General features: G+C 53.9%; 1 protein-coding gene across 2 annotated transcripts in view; it reads left to right on the top strand.

Annotated features, from left to right (window-relative positions):
* Positions 1-17,027, top strand: part of LOC147105388 (voltage-dependent L-type calcium channel subunit alpha-1S-like) — a 68,895-nt gene that overhangs the window by 41,975 nt on the left and 9,893 nt on the right. The window contains exon 14 of one of the 2 annotated variants that reach the window (XM_086011687.1): positions 14,676-14,768. The exons of the other annotated variant lie outside the window; for it this stretch is intronic. Coding sequence (XP_085867813.1) covers positions 14,676-14,768 — 93 coding nt within the window. The remainder of the gene's footprint in view (positions 1-14,675; positions 14,769-17,027) is intronic. 2 annotated transcript variants of the gene reach the window in all.

The raw sequence follows: 17,027 nt of genomic DNA, 5'->3' as shown, positions 1-17,027 counted from the left end.
CAAAAAATTTCAGTAGATTAGTCAAGCACAATTTACCTTTCATAAATCCATGTGGACTTTGTCCGATCCGGGCACTTTTTTCCAAGTGTTCTGCTATTACATCCTTTATAATGGACTCTAGCATTTTCCCCACTACCAATGTCAGGCTTACCGGTCTGTAATTCCCTGTTTTCTCTCTACCACCCTTTTTGAACAGGGGTAACATTAGCTACCCGCCAATCCATGGGTACTGTTCCAGAGTCTCTAGAATTTTGGAAGATGACCAGCAATGCATCTACTATTTCTAGGGCCACTTCCTTAAGTACCCTAGGATGTAGATTATCAGGCCCTGGGGATTTATCGGCCCTCAATCCCATCAATTTCCCTAACACCATTTCTCTACAGATACTGATTTCTATCAGTTCCTCCCTTTCATTAGACCCTATGTTCCCCGACATCTTTGGGAGGTTATTTGTGTCCTCCTTTGTGAAGGCAGAACCAAAGTATGTATTTAATTGGTCTGCCATTTCTTTGTTCCCCATTATAAATTCCCCTGATTCTGACTGCAAAGGACCTATGCTTGACTTCACCAATCTTTTTCTCTTCACATATCTATAAAAGCTTTTACAGTCAGTTTTTATGTTCCCTGAAAGCTTACTCTCATATTCTATTTTCCCCCTCTTTATTAATCCCTTTGTCCTCCTTTGTTGGATCCTAAACTGCTCCCAATCCTCAGGTTTACTGCTTTTTCTGGACAATTTATATGTCCTCTCCTTAGATCTTATGCTATCCCTAATTTCCCTTGTTAGCCACGGTTGAGTCACCTTTTTTGTTTTATTTTTATGCCAAACTGGGATGAACAAATTCTGTAGTTCATCTATGCGATCTTTGAATGTTTGCCATTGCCTATCCACCATCAACCTTTTGAGTGACATTCCCCAATCAATCCTACCCAACTCGCACCTCATACCATCGTAGTCTCCTTTACTTAAATTCAGGACCCTAGTCTCTGAGTCAACTATTTCACTCTCCATCTTAATGAAGAATTCTATCATATTATGATCGCTCCGACCCAAGGGGCCTCGCACAACAAGATTGCTAATTAATCCTTTCTCATTACATAATACCCAGTCTAAGATTGCCTGATCTCCAGTTGGTCCCTCGACATATTGGTCCAGGAAACCATCCCGTATAGACTCCAGGAATTCCTCCTCCACAGTATTGTTACTAATTTGGTTAGTCCAATCTATATGTAGTGTGATCAACCACCACCGAGACCGAAGGGTGTGTTGATGCGGGATGGAGGACACAAGCACAGTCACAAGATTGGTAAATGAAATACAGCAGTTAGCTGTGTTTTATTTTTAGAAAACGAGGAAAAAGGTTCACGTCTGTCAAAATCCAAAACCATCTGACGTTCAAAAAACTGAAGAACAAAACCATCACCCACCCCGGGTGATTAGGAAGGCAGTCCTTAAATCAATTTTCTCCAAAACAATAAGCCAGGGTTACTTTACCACTGGATCTTTCTCAGCCGGTCCAGGGATCACATCAGGCTCGCAGAACAAAACAATATTCCACCCGGGTTCAACAGCTGACCTCTCTGTGGCAGCTGCAAGCTGGCCCCCAACAGCGGCCTTGGCCCTCTCCTCAGGCTCAGGCCCTCTCCCTCTCCCTCTCCTTCTCCTTCGGCACCGGCCTGGCCCTCTCCCTCTCCCCCCCACTCTCTCCCCCGCTCCCTCCCCTCCCTCTCTCCCCCCTCCCCTCCCTCTCCCCCCTCCCTCCCCTGCCTCTCTCCCCCCCTCCCTATCTCGCCCCCTCCCTCCCTCTCTCCCCCCTCCCTCCCTCTCTCCCCCCTCCCTCCCTCTCTCCCCCCCTTCCTCCCTCTCTCCCCCCCTTCCTCCCTCTCTCCCCCCCTCCCTCCCTCTCTCCCCCCTCAGCCCCCTCTCCCTCCCTCTCTCCCCCCTCCCCCTCTCACTCCCCCCTCACCCCCCTCCCTCCCTCTCTCCCCCCCTCTCTCCCACCCCCTCCCCACCTCTCTCCCCCCTCCCTCCCTCTCTCCCCCTCCCCTCCCTCTCTCCCCCCTCCCCCCACTCTTTCCCCCCCTCTCTCCCCCTCCCTCCCTCTCTCTCCCCCCTCCCTCCCTCTCTCACCCTCTCTCCCCCCTCCCTCGCTCCTCCCACTCCCTCTCTCCCTCCCCCCCTTCTCACCCCCTCCCCTCCTCCCCTCCCCTCCCCCTCCTCCACTCCCTCCTCCTGCCTCCCCCATCCTCCTCCTCCCCCTTCCCCCCTCTCCCTCCTCCCTCCCCCCTCCTCCCCCCCTCCCCTCCCCCCTCCTCCCCCCCTCCCTCCCCCCTCCTCCCCCCCTCCTCCTCACCCCTCCACCTCCCTCCCTCCCCCCACTCCCTCCCTCTCTCGCCCCCTCCCCTCCCTCTCTCCCCATTCCCCGCCCTCTCCCCCCCTCTCTCCCCCCTCCCTCCCCTCCACCCCTCTCTCCCCCCCTCTCTCCCCCCGCCTCTCTCCCCCCTCCCTCCCACCTTCCTCCGCCCCTCTCTCCCCCCTCCCTCGCTCCCCCCACTCCCTCTCTCCCCGCCCCCCTCCCCGCCCCCCTCTCATACCCCCTCCCCTACTCCCCTCCCCCTCCCTTCCCCCCCTCCTCCCCTCCCTCCCCCTCCTCCCCTCCCTCCCTGCCCCACCTCCCTCCCTCCCCCCTCACCTCCTCCCCCCCTCCTCCCCCTTCCTCCCTCCCCCCTCCCTCCTCTCCCCCTCCCCCTCCCTCCTCTCCCCCTCCCCCTCCCTCCTCTCCCCCTCCCCCTCCCTCCTCACCCCTCCCGCCTCCTCCTCCGTCATCCCGCCCTCCTCCCCCTCCGCCCTCCCTCTCCCCCTCCCCCTCCACCCCTTCTCCTCCTCCTCCCCCCTCCTCCTCCCCCTCCCCCCCTCCTCCGCACCTCCTCCTCCCCCCTCCTTCCCCCTCCTCCTCCCCCCTCCCTCCCTCCTCCTCCCCCCTCCTCCCTCCCTCCTCCTCCCCCCTCCCTCCCTCCTCCCTCTTCCTCCTCCCCTCCTTCCCCCTCCCTCCCTCCTCCTCCCTCCCTCCTCCTCCTCCCCCCTCCCTCCCTCCCTCCTCCTCCTCCCCCCTCCCTCCCTCCTCCTCCCCCTCCCTCCTCCTCCTCCCCCTCCCTCCTCCTCCCTCCTCCCCCTCCTCCCCCCCTCCTCTTCCCCCTCCCTCCCTCCTCCCCCCCTCCCTCCCCCCTCCCTCCCTCCCTCCTCCCCCCCTCCCTCCCCCCTCCCTCTCTCCTCCTCCCCCCTCCCTCCTCCCTCCCTCCCTCCTCCTCCCCCTCCCTCCCCACTCCCTCCCGCCTCCTCCTCCCTCCCTCCTCCTCCTCTCCCCTCCTCCTCCTGCCCCCCTCCCTCACTCCTCCTCCCCCTCCTCCTCCTGCCCCCCCTCCCTCACTCCTCCTCCTCCCCCCTCCCTCCCTCCCTCCCTCCTCCTCCCTCCCCTCCCTCGCCCCTCCCTCCTCCCACCCTCCCTCCCTCCCCCACCCTCTCCCTCCCCCTCCCCTCCCTCCCCCACTTCCCTCTGCCCTCCCTTACCCTTCCCCCCCCACCCTCCCTCTCCCCCTTCACCCCCTCTCCCCCCCACCCTCCCCCTCTCCCCCCCTCCCCTCCCTCTCTCTCCCTCTCCCCCCCTCCCCCTCCCCACCCTCCCTCTCCCCCCCCGGCACCATTTCTCTAGCCACGTATTCATCTGAAATATTCTTCTATCACACACACGGTGTACAGTATCTGTATATCACACACGGGGTACAGTATCTGTAAATCACACACAGGGTACAGTATCTGTATATCACACACACGGGGTACAGTATCTGTATATCACACACACGGGGTACAGTATCTGTATATCACACACAGGGTGCAGTATCTGTATGTCACACACATAGGGTACAGTATCTGTATATCACACACGCGGGGAACAGTATCTGTATATCACACACGGGGTACAGTATCTGTATATCACACGGGGTACAGTATCTGTATATCACACACGCGGTACAGTATCTGTATATCACACACGCGGTACAGTATCTGTATATCACACACAGGGTACAGTATCTATATATCACACACACGGGGTACAGTATCTGTATATCACACACACGGGGTACAGTATCTGTATATCACACACGGGGCATAGTATCTGTATATCACACACACGGGGTACAGTATCTATATATCACACACACGGTGTACAGTATCTGTATATCACACACATGGGGTACAGTATCTGTATATCACACACATGGGGTACAGTATCTCTATATCACACACGTTGTACAGTATCTATATATCACACACACGGGGTGTGGTATCTGTATATCACACACATGGGGTATGGTATCTGTATATCACACACATGGGGTACAGTATCTGTATATCACACACGGGGTACAGTATCTGTATATCACATGGGGTACAGTATCTGTATATCTCACATGGGGTACAGTATCTGTATATCACACACACTGGGTACAGTATCTGTATATCACACACGGTACAGTATCTGTATATCACACACATGGGGTACAGTATCTGTATATCACACACTGGGTACAGTATCTGTGTATCACACACGGGTACAGTATCTGTATATCACACACGGGGTACAGTATCTATATCACACACGGGGTACAGTATCTGTATGTCACACACGGGGTACAGTATCTGTATATCACATACACGGGGCACAGTACCTGTATATCACACACGGGGTACAGTATCTGTATATCACAGACGGTGTACAGTATCTGTATATCACACACACCGGGTACGGTGTCTGTATATCACATACACCGGCTACGGTATCTGTATATGACACACACGGTGTACAGTTTCTGTATATCACACACATGGGGTACAGTGTCTGTATATCACACACGGGGTACAGTATCTGTATATCACACACACGGGGTACAGTGTCTGTATATCACACACACCAGGTACAGTATCTGTATATCACACACGGGGTACAGTATCTGTATATCACACACACAGGGTACAGTATCTGTATATCACACACACGGGGTACAGTATCTGTATATCACACACACCGGGTACAGTACCTGTATATCACACACGGGGTACGGTATCTGTATATCACACACGGGGTACAGTATCTGTATATCACACACGGGGTACGGTATCTGTATATCACACACGGGGTACGGTATCTATATCACACACACGGGGTACAGTATCTGTATATCACACACACCGGGTACAGTATCTGTATATCACACACGGGGTACGGTATCTGTGTATCACACACACCGGGTACATTATCTGTATATCACACACACGGGGTACGGTATCTGTATATCACACACCGGGTACAGTATCTGTATATCACACACACGGGGTACAGTATCTGTATATCTCACACACGGGGTACAGTATCTGTATATCACACACACGGGGTACAGTATCTGTATATCACACACACGGGGTACAGTATCTGTATATCACACACACCGGGTACAGTATTGTGGCGTACCGATCACAGAAAGGAGACAATCCGCTTTTTGGTCCGTAGACTATAAATCAGGCGTCATGCCTTTAAGAAGGATCACACCTTTAAGAAACTCGATCTGCAACATAGTTAAGCCCAGAGCGGGGGAGGAGCAGTCGAAGCTGTGGACTGATGAAAAGCAGTCAGACTTGGTGTAGTCTCTGACGCCATTTTGTGTTCAACATGCAGTCTCAACAATTAAACCTTTTCTGTTGAACCTCTCCGAGTTCAGTATTTTTTGCTAGGAGTACGTAGACTCCTACATTGGTGACCCCGACGCTCAAGACGACTCCTAAGCGTAACCATGGCTGACACAAACGCAGTTTCTGTGAAGCTGCCGGAGTTCTGGGAGAAGCTGGCCACCGCCTGGTTCCTTCAAGCCGAATCGCAATTCCGACTCCGCGGCATCACCGCCGACGCAACGATGTACGACTACCTCCTCGCCTCCCTGGGCAGCTCCACAATCACGAAAGTCTGGACAACACTACAAGACCCTCCGGAGGAAGGCAAGTACGCACATCTCAAGGCCGCGCTCCTTAAAAAATTCATAGCCTCCCAATTTTTGCGCAACTGCCACCTCCTCGACCTCCCAGGCCTCGGTGACTCCACGCCGTCAGACTTGCTCTCACACATGCTTGCTCTGACCGACGAGAAACCGCCCGGCTCCCTCTTCCGCACGCTCTTTATCCGGCAACTACCTCCCAGCATCCACCCGGCGATCGTGACGTCCAGCCTCACGGACCTCGAGGTCCTGGCCGACAAAGCCGATAAGCTCCTGTCCGCCGGCTCCAACCACGCCGTCACCCCCGACCTGGCCTCCGCAGCGTCGGCGCGCGCTCCACCCGCTATCGCGCGGCCACACAGTTCGGCCACCAGGCCCCCACGTCCCCCAAGCCCTCCGACCCAGGGCTACTGCTACTTCCATACCCGGTTCGGCGCACGGGCACGCCGCTGCAGCCATCCCTGCACGTTTCCAACCGCCCCCACACCGGCCTACACGATGGCCGTGGGGCAAGCAGGCGCGCTGCTGTACGTTATGGACAGTGCCTCCGGACGCCGTTTCCTACGCGACACAGGCGCGCAGCGCAGCATCATCCCCGCGTCCGCCCTCGAGATCCAGCGAGGCGGCCGCGGCCCTGCGCTGGCTGCCGCCAATGGCACCAACATCCGGACGTACGGCACCCGCACCATCACCATCGACCTCGCAGGCCGCCGCTACCACTGGGAGTTTATCACCGCCAAGGTACTCTCCCCGCTCCTCGGTGCGGATTTCCTGTGCGCCCACGGCCTGTTGGTCGACATGTCTCGGCGCCGCCTCGTGGACATGAACACCATGTCACCTATCCCAGGCGCCATGGCCCCCCCCAACCCGCCGAAATAGCGTGGCAGTGCCGCGCCCGCTCAACGGACGACTACTCAGCACTCCTGGCTGAGTTCCCAGCCCTCAGCAACCCGACCTTCTCCGCGAAAGTTGCTAAGCATGGGGTAGAACACTTCATCCCCACCACAGGCCCACTGGTGTATGCCCACGCCCGCAGGCTGGACCCAGCCAAGCTGGAGATCGCGCGGGCCGAGTTCGCCACAATGGAACAGCTCGGCATCATCCGCCGCTCCAACAGCCCCTGGGCCTCCCCGCTCCACATCGTCACCAAACCCGACGGGGGATGGCGCCCCTGCGGGGACTACCGGCGCCTAAACGACGCCACCACGCCAGATCGGTACCCCATACCGCACATTCAAGACTTCTCGGCTAGACTGGCCGGCCGCTCAGTCTTCTCCAAAGTTGACCTGGTGCGCAGTTACCATCAGGTGCCAGTCCACCCCACGGACGTTCCCAAGACGGCCATAATCACCCTTTTTGGACTATTCGAGTTCCTCCGAATGCCCTTCGGCCTCAAAAACGCGGCCCAGGCCTTCCAGCGGCTCATGGACTCGGTCCTCCGGGACCTGAAGTTCCTCTTTGTCTACCTGGATGACATCCTGGTAGCTAGTTCCTCCAAGCAGGAACACATCAAGCACCTCCGCACCCTGTTCCAGCGGCTCAGTGAGCACAGGCTCATCATCAGCCCAGCCAAGTGCCAATTCGGCCTCAGCAGAATCGAATTCCTCGGCCACCACATCACGCAGGACGGAGCCATTCCCCTGCCCGCCAAGGTGCAAGCCGTCCAGCATTCACCACGGACATCCGGCATGTCTCCGGTCGAGACAACGTGGTGGCCGACTGCCTATCCCGCCCCGCCGTCCACGGTGCCCACCTGGCAGTGGACTATGCTCAACTGGCAGCGGAGCAACGCACCGACCCCGATCTACTCTCCGCGCCCACAACCCTCCCAGGGCTGCAACTGACCGACGTCGCCTGCGGCCCGTCCGCCGTCACAGTCAAATGCGACACCTCCTTGGCGCAACCCCGGCCCGTAGTCCCGGCGTCCTGGCGAAAACGGGTGTTCGACATCGTCCACGGCCTCTCACACCCCGGCACCCACGCGTCCATTAGACTGGTGGCCAACTGATTTGTCTGGCGCGGCCTGCGCAAAGATGTGCGCGTCTGGTCCAGATCCTGCATAGCTTGCCAGCGTGCCAAAATCCACCAGCACGTCAAAGCCCCACTCGAGGAGTTCACCGTGCCAGAAAGAAGGTTTGACCACGTCCACATCGACCTCGTCGGCCCCCTGCCGCCATCACAAGGTCACACGCACCTGCTGACAATCGTGGACCGTACCACCCGCTGGCCCGAGGCCATTCCACTGACGTCCACCACCACCGCCGACATCGCGAGGGCGTTCATCGGTACCTGGGTCGCTCGGTTTGGCGTCCCCTCTGACATGACGTCGGATAGAGGCCCGCAGTTCACCTCTGATCTGTGGGCCGCCATCGCCCGAAACCTCAGGGTGGCCGTTCACCGCACCACGGCTTACCACCCCCAAGCCAACGGACTGTGCGAGCGACTCCACAGGTCCATGAAGGCATCCCTCCGCGCCAGCCTCGAGGACGAGGCTTGGATCGACCGCCTCCCGTGGGTGCTACTTGGCCTACGCTCCGCGGTCAAGGAAGACCTGCAAGCCTCGGCAGCGGAACTCGTGTATGGCCAGCCGCTGCGCATACCCGGAGAGTTCCTGCCCACCGCCACGACCCCCTGGTCGGCTGACCAGCAACGCCGCGCTTTCGCCAACCGAGCACAACAGTTCGCTCCGGTACCCACCGGCCGGCACGGCGAACCAGCAACCCGCGTACCACCTAGCCTGCACATGGCCAAATTTGTTTTCGTGCGCCATGACGCCCACCGAGGACCTCTACGGCCACCATATGACGGACCCTACAAGGTACTCCAGACGGGGAACAAGTTCTTCCTCCTCGAAGTGGGCGGCAGAACTGACAAGGTGTCGGTCGACCGGCTCAAGCTGGCGCACCTAGAGCCCGACGAACCCGTTCAAGTGGGCCAACCCCCACCGCGGGGCAGACCGCCTAAGAGCTCGACGTGTCCGACCGCCCCGCTCCTGACACCAACCGCCAAGAGCCGTTCCGGCCGTGCCATCAAGTCGCCACACCGGTTCGTACACTCCCTACTAGCGGATTCTGGGGGGAGCTGTGTGGCATACCGATCACAGAAAGGACACAATCCGCTTTTCGGTCCGTAGACTATAAATCAGGCGTCATGCCTTTAAGAAGGATCACACCTTTAAGAAACTCGATCTGCAACATAGTTAAGCCCAGAGCGGGGGAGGAGCGGGAGGAGCAGTCGAAGCTGTGGACTGATGAAAAGCAGTCAGACTTGGTGTAGTCTCTAACGCCATTTTGTGTTCAACATCTAGTCTCAACAATTAAACCTTTTCTGTTGAACCTCTCCGAGTTCAGTATTTTTTGCTAGGAGTACGTAGACTCCTACAGTATCTGTATATCACACACGGGGTACGGTATCTGTCTATCACATACACTGAACCTCGCGAGGTAAGAGTGACAGAGCTGAGTTGATAACATTGCAGTAAAAGGTGCAATTAAGATACGATAAACCAGTGGCCCTGCTGTCTTCCCTTCACATGGGATGAAAGAATATTGTTGGCCGAGTGCATCCGGGGACTGAATCGGAGCGTCCCCATGAGGGGGCTGCTGTTGTATCCGTGTGTTAATAGAGACACAGAAGGCAGGAGTTGGTTTCACAGGTGTTTACTGAACAAAGTCTGGAGGTGAACTAACAGATACAAGACAATATACAGGCTTATATAGCCCGAGTGGCCATTACCGGCATTACAGTACACAGGGGGCTCTTAAAGGCACATACACTACAATTCCTCCCCTTTTAGACAACCAGTACATAATATTTTAAGTAATCATTAATTACATGTTACAAGAACAATAATCTACACATGGCTGCAGTTAATCAATTACAAGTCAGTCTCTCTGGAGGCTTCCTGACTCGGTCCGGATAACGCCTCGGTGGTGTAGTAGGTTCTTTTGGCAAGGCTGATTCGGCTTGAATGCCAGTGTCGGGTTCATCTGGTTCCAGTATCACCGGATCGGAGGTAGATACTATGGGTATCTCTACTTCATCATTAGGTGTATAGAGTTGTGGTGTAGGTTGTCCCTTTTTGGATGACTCTATGATCTGGTCAGCATGGCGCCTTATTATGCTTTCTCCAATGTCCACGGTATACATCAGCGGTCCTAGTCGTGTGCAAATAGTTCCAGGCTGCCATTTCTCGGTACGGTAGTCCCGGGCCAAAGCTTGTTGACCTATCTGGAAGGTTCTAGTTGGCCTTTCATTCATGCCTTGAAATTGCCGGTTCTCCACATCCCTTCTGATGTTTGGCTTGATCAAATCCAGCCGGCATCTTAGGCTTCTATTGAAGAACATCATGGCGGGAGTTTGGTTTGTAACCACATGTGTTGCATTCCTGTATGCAAACAAGAAGTTATCTACCTTATGCTGAAGTTTTATGTCTTCATTACCCATGGCCTTTATGGCCTTCTTGAAGGTCTGGACAAACCTTTCAGCCAATCCATTGGTGGCGGGATGGTATGGGGCGGACGTGTAGTGCTTAACCCCATTGTTTTTTAAGAACTTCCTGAATTCTTCGGACACAAATTGCGGTCCATTATCAGAACAGATCTGTTCAGGCAGCCCATTCCTGGCAAATATGGTCCTTAATACTGTGATGGTTTTTTCCGTGGTGGTGGAGGACATCTTTATTACCTCCGGCCACTTGGAGTGTGCATCAACCGCGATTAAGAACATTGAGTCCATAAATGGACCAGCAAAGTCGATGTGTACCCTTTGCCATGGAGATGAGGGCCACTCCCATGGATGTAGAGGGGCTTGTGGTGGGGCGTTTTGGACCTTCTGGCATCCTAGGCAGCTCTTGGTCATTTCTTCGATGTCTCCATCGATACCTGGCCACCATACAAACGCTCTGGCTAGGTTCTTCATTTTCACTCCACCCAGATGCCCCTCGTGAAGATCCTGGAGTTTGGGTGGAATCACCACTCTGGATCCACACATCAAGGTTCCTCGGCACACTGACAGCTGTTCTCTTCTTTGCGAGAATGCTGGCAACAGTGGTTCGCCATGTGCTGGCCATCCCTTCACTGTTAAATCGTAGACTCGTGAGAGAGTCGGGTCATTTCTCGTTTCCTTTTCAATGGCAGAATTTGTTACTGGTAGACATTCCACTATGGTAGAGTGGAACATCTCTACTGGGTCTACTGTAGGTGCCTCTTCTACCGTTGGCAACGGTAGGCGCGATAAACCGTCAGCATTCCCATGCTGTTTTGATCCTTTGTATTCTATGTCATATTGGTGTGCCCCTAGAAAAAGGGACCACCTCTGTAGCCTTTGCGCTGTCATAATGGGAACACCCTTTTTAGGGTTGAATATGGAGACGAGGGGTTGATGGTCAGTCAACAAGGTAAATTTTTGTCCGTGTAGGTAATGGTTGAATTTCTTCACTCCCCATACCAGGCTCTGTGCTTCCCTGTCGATCTGGGCATAGTTACGCTCAGCTGAGTTCAATGAGCGTGACGCAAAAGCTATCGGCCGCTCCGAGCCATCAGGGAATCTATGCGATAATACCGCTCCTACGCCGTAAGGGGATGCATCGCACACCAGTCTGATTGGCAGTGATGGGTTGTAATGAGCCAAAACTTCCTTGGACGTGATCAAGTCTTTGCATTTATGGAAGGCACGTTTACAGTCTTCGCTCCATTTCCAAAGTATTCCTGTTTGTAGCAGTTCGTTAAGAGGGTGCAGAAGAGTTGATAAGTTCGGTAAAAATTTATGATAGTAATTTATCAATCCCAGGAACGACCTTAATTGTGATACATTTTCAGGTGCTGGGGCTTTTATGACCGCTTCAATTTTTTCAGGTGACTTATGCAACCCTTCCTTGTTAATTATGTGGCCACAATATGATATTTGTTTCTGGAAAAATTCGCACTTGGGGCGATTTGCTAGTAGGCCCCGTTCTCTCAGCCTAGTGAGCACCTGCTCCAAATTGGCAAGGTGCTCGTTGTCGTTTTCTCCTGTTATAAGGATGTCGTCTAGGTAGCATTGAGTCCCCGGAATCCCTTGGAGGACTTGCTCCATAGCTCTTTGCCAGATAGCTGGAGCTGATGCTACTCCGAAAACCAGTCGATTGTACTGGTACAGGCCTTTGTGTGTATTTATCGTGAGATACTTTTTAGAGGCCTCTTCAACCTCCATCTGTAGATATGCCTGTGCCAAGTCAATTTTGGTGAAACGTTTCCCTCCGGATAGTGAGGCGAAAATATCTTCTATCCTCGGAAGAGGATACTGTACCGTGTGAAGGACCGGGTTTACAGTCACCTTGAAGTCTCCACAGATGCGAATTTTTCTCTGTTCTTCAGATTTATCATTATTCAACGTTTTCTTCATGACCGGGACGATGGGTGTTGCCCACTCGCTCCAATCTATCTTGGATAATACGCCTGCCTTTTCCAAATTCTCCAGCTCTGCCTCGACTGCTAGACGAATTGCGTATGGCACCGGCCTTGCCTTAAAAAACTTGGGAATTGCCGCATCTTCCACTTTTATTGAGGCGGTGATGCCTTTCAAGGTTCCTAGTTGCTCTTGAAACACTTCCTTGGCGTTGGCCAAGATTTCTTTTAATCGTTCAGGTATGACGTCATCATCATTTTTTTTCTTACTGATCACCGTCAGTGCCTGAATGGAGTGCCAGTCTAAACGTATCTTCCTGATCCATTCACGTCCCAACAGCGGTGGACCACCATCTTGTAGAACGTATAAATACAACTTCTGTATTTCCTTGCCGTTGTATACAACAGGCACCCTTATTTTTCCTTTGGGGTATACTTTCTGCCCCGTATATGTTTTCAAGATAATGGATGTGTCTTTTAAAGGTATATGCGGAAATAGCCGCTCGTAATCCCGTCGATTTATGACGGTCAGAGCTGATCCTGTATCTAGCTCCATTTTAACTGGGGACCCCGCTATCGTGAGGGTAACCCAAATGGTCTGGTAATCTTCTTTGGCAATTACATTATGTAATTTGAGACAGCTTAGTCTCTTGTTTCCGGAGTCGCTATCGCTCTTCTGGTCTTCGGAGCTACTGTCCGTCATCATTTGTACCTTTCTGTACTTTTCCTTATTGATTTTTTTCCTGCCCGTGGATTTTTTGTGTCCAGATCGGCATACACGTGCAATGTGTCCAATCTTTCCGCATTGCCTGCATGCTTTGTCCTTGAACCAGCAGTCCCTCTGGTCATGGGTAGATCTGCCGCAGCGATAACATCTCTCGAAACCCTGTGTCATTTCATGGGTGCCGAAGTCCTGTGGCTTTTGCTGTATCTCTGCAGCTCCTCTTGCGGCGGCTTCGTATGATACAGCCATACTGAAAGCCTTGTCCAGTGTTAAATCTTTCTCAGAAAGCAGCCTTTTCTGTGTTCCTTCACTTAGGAGACCGCAGACGAATTTGTCTCGAAGAGAATCTGCCAGTCCTGCCCCGAATTGGCAGTGCTTTGATAGCTTCCTTAATTCGGTGAGGTAATCAGCGTTACTTTCATTCTTGTGCTGATTCCTCTTGAAGAATTTGAATCGTTCCGCTATCAGCAGCGGTGTTGGGTTTAAGTGCTCCTGTAGGGTATCAACAATCTCCTTAAAACTCTTGTCCTTCGGTTTGGCTGGAGTGATTAAGTTTCGTAACAGCCCGTATGTCCTTGCGCCCATTAGATTTAGAAGTACTGATGCCTTTTTATAATTTTCTATTCCATTTGCTGTGCAATATACCTCCACTCTTTCCACATATGTGGTCCAATCCTCTATATCGTTATCGAAAGCATTAATATTGCCAGCCTTAGGCATCCTGGAAAAAAAATGGCGCCTCCCGCGCTTTCCTTTCTTCCCTGCAGAAAAAAATGGCGCTTCCCGGACTTTCCCGCCGCTGCTGCTGACAACACTGTTTTCCGCAGTTTTTTTTTACAGGTAGAGACTCGTTCCCGCCGGACACTCTGGGACTTTTCCCTCCCCCTGCTTGGTCCGAACGCCGACCTGCTTTGCAGCGCCGCCCGTCTCCCGAGTGCTCCCCCCTTCTGTCTCTGTTTGCCTCCGCCTTCGCTGCTCGGCCCCGCTGCTGAGCCAGCCGATGGAGCCCCAGCCCGCCGCCCAGGAAGGATTATTGCAGTACCTGCCACCAGCTCGGCTAGCTGGTGAAAGCACAGTTTTTTTTTTTTTTTTTCTTGCTTTTCTTCGACTTTGGACGTCTGAGGAATCGATGTCCTTGAGGTGCTGCCGAATTGCAGGTAAGTCCGTTTCCAATTCGTCGCCACTGTTGTATCCATGTGTTAATAGAGACACGGAAGGCAGGAGTTGGTTTCACAGGTGTTTACTGAACAAAGTCTGGAGGTGAACTAACAGATACAAGACAATATACAGGCTTATATAGCCCGAGTGGCCATTACCGGCATTACAGTACACAGGGGGCTCTTAAAGGCACATACACTACAGCTGCGGGTATCCAATCAATCCAAGGACATCCAGCTCTGTGTTTACTTGTTAATCCAAGCATATGCACCAGCAAGTGTCTGGTGTATGATATACCGCGGGTCAGTGAAGGGGAGTGCAGCGTTCACGGTAATATAAAGAGCTTACTGTGTTTACCCAGAGCACTGATGGGAGCGGAATCTGTGAACTCCATGGCAGATCGGAGAATAAGGAGCGAGACAGCACGTCCCACATCAACAGGATTGTACAACAGGTATAATCATTATATTCTACACAGTCCTTCACACCCCAATCTCCCACAGAATCCCTCACAGCCCAATCTCCCACAGAATCCCTCACATCCCAATCTCCCACAGAATCCCTCACAGCCCAATCTCCCACAGAATCCCTCACACCCCAATCTCCCACAGAATCCCTCACACCCCAATCTCCCACAGAATCCCTCACACCCCAATCTCCCACAGGATCCCTCACATCCCAATCTCCCACAGGATCCCTCACATCCCAATCTCCCACAGAATCCCTCACACCCCAATCTCCCACAGAATCCCTCACACCCCAATCTCCCACAGGATCCCTCACATCCCAATCTCCCACAGAATCCCTCACACCCCAATCTCCCACAGAATCCCTCACAGCCCAATCTCCCACAGAATCCCTCACACCCCAATCTCCCACAGAATCCCTCACACCCCAATCTCCCACAGAATCCCTCACACCCCAATCTCCCACAGAATCCCTCACAGCCCAATCTCCCACAGGATCCCTCACACCCCAATCTCCCACAGAATCCCTCACAGCCCAATCTCCCACAGAATCCCTCACACCCCAATCTCCCACAGGATCCCTCACATCCCAATCTCCCACAGGATCCCTCACACCCCAATCTCCCACAGAATCCCTCACAGCCCAATCTCCCACAGAATCCCTCACACCCCAATCTCCCACAGAATCCCTCACATCCCAATCTCCCACAGAATCCCTCACAGCCCAATCTCCCACAGAATCCCTCACAGCCCAATCTCCCACAGAATCCCTCACAGCCCAATCTCCCACAGAATCCCTCACATCCCAATCTCCCACCGAATCCCTCACAGCCCAATCTCCCACAGAATCCCTCACAGCCCAATCTCCCACAGAATCCCTCACAGCCCAATCTCCCACCGAATCCCTCACAGCCCAATCTCCCACAGAATCCCTCACAGCCCAATCTCCCACAGAATCCCTCACAGCCCAATCTCCCACAGAATCCCTCACAGCCCAATCTCCCACAGGATCCCTCACAGCCCAATCTCCCACAGAATCCCTCACACCCCAATCTCCCACAGGATCCCTCACATCCCAATCTCCCACAGAATCCCTCACATCACAATCTCCCACAGAATCCCTCACATCCCAATCTCCCACAGAATCCCTCACATCCCAATCTCCCACAGAATCCCTCACATCCCAATCTCCCACAGAATCCCTCACATCACAATCTCCCACAGAATCCCTCACATCCCAATCTCCCACAGAATCCCTCACACCCCAATCTCCCACCGAATCCCTCACAGCCCAATCTCCCACAGAATCCCTCACAGCCCAATCTCCCACAGAATCCCTCACAGCCCAATCTCCCACAGAATCCCTCACATCCCAATCTCCCACAGAATCCCTCACAGCCCAATCTCCCACAGAATCCCTCACACCCCAATCTCCCACAGAATCCCTCACAGCCCAATCTCCCACAGAATCCCTCACATCCCAATCTCCCACAGGATCCCTCACATCCCAATCTCCCACAGAATCCCTCACATCCCAATCTCCCACAGGATCCCTCACACCCCAATCTCCCACAGAATCCCTCACATCCCAATCTCCCACAGGATCCCTCACACCCCAATCTCCCACAGAATCCCTCACACCCCAATCTCCCACAGGATCCCTCACATCCCAATCTCCCACAGGATCCCTCACATCCCAATCTCCCACAGAATCCCTCACACCCCAATCTCCCACAGAATCCCTCACACCCCAATCTCCCACAGGATCCCTCACATCCCAATCTCCCACAGAATCCCTCACACCCCAATCTCCCACAGAATCCCTCACAGCCCAATCTCCCACAGAATCCCTCACACCCCAATCTCCCACAGAATCCCTCACACCCCAATCTCCCACAGAATCCCTCACACCCCAATCTCCCACAGAATCCCTCACAGCCCAATCTCCCACAGGATCCCTCACACCCCAATCTCCCACAGAATCCCTCACAGCCCAATCTCCCACAGAATCCCTCACACCCCAATCTCCCACAGGATCCCTCACATCCCAATCTCCCACAGGATCCCTCACACCCCAATCTCCCACAGAATCCCTCACAGCCCAATCTCCCACAGAATCCCTCACACCCCAATCTCCCACAGAATCCCTCACATCCCAATCTCCCACAGAATCCCTCACAGCCCAATCTCCCACAGAATCCCTCACAGCCCAATCTCCCACAGAATCCCTCACAGCCCAATCTCCC

Source organism: Somniosus microcephalus, chromosome 18, assembly GCF_052327205.1.
Source record: "Somniosus microcephalus isolate GS21.2 chromosome 18, FLI_Smic_1.0, whole genome shotgun sequence".
Classification (NCBI taxonomy): domain Eukaryota; kingdom Metazoa; phylum Chordata; class Chondrichthyes; order Squaliformes; family Somniosidae; genus Somniosus; species Somniosus microcephalus.
Note: the sequence above shows the minus strand (reverse complement) of the source record. Positions and strands in the feature narration are given on the sequence as shown.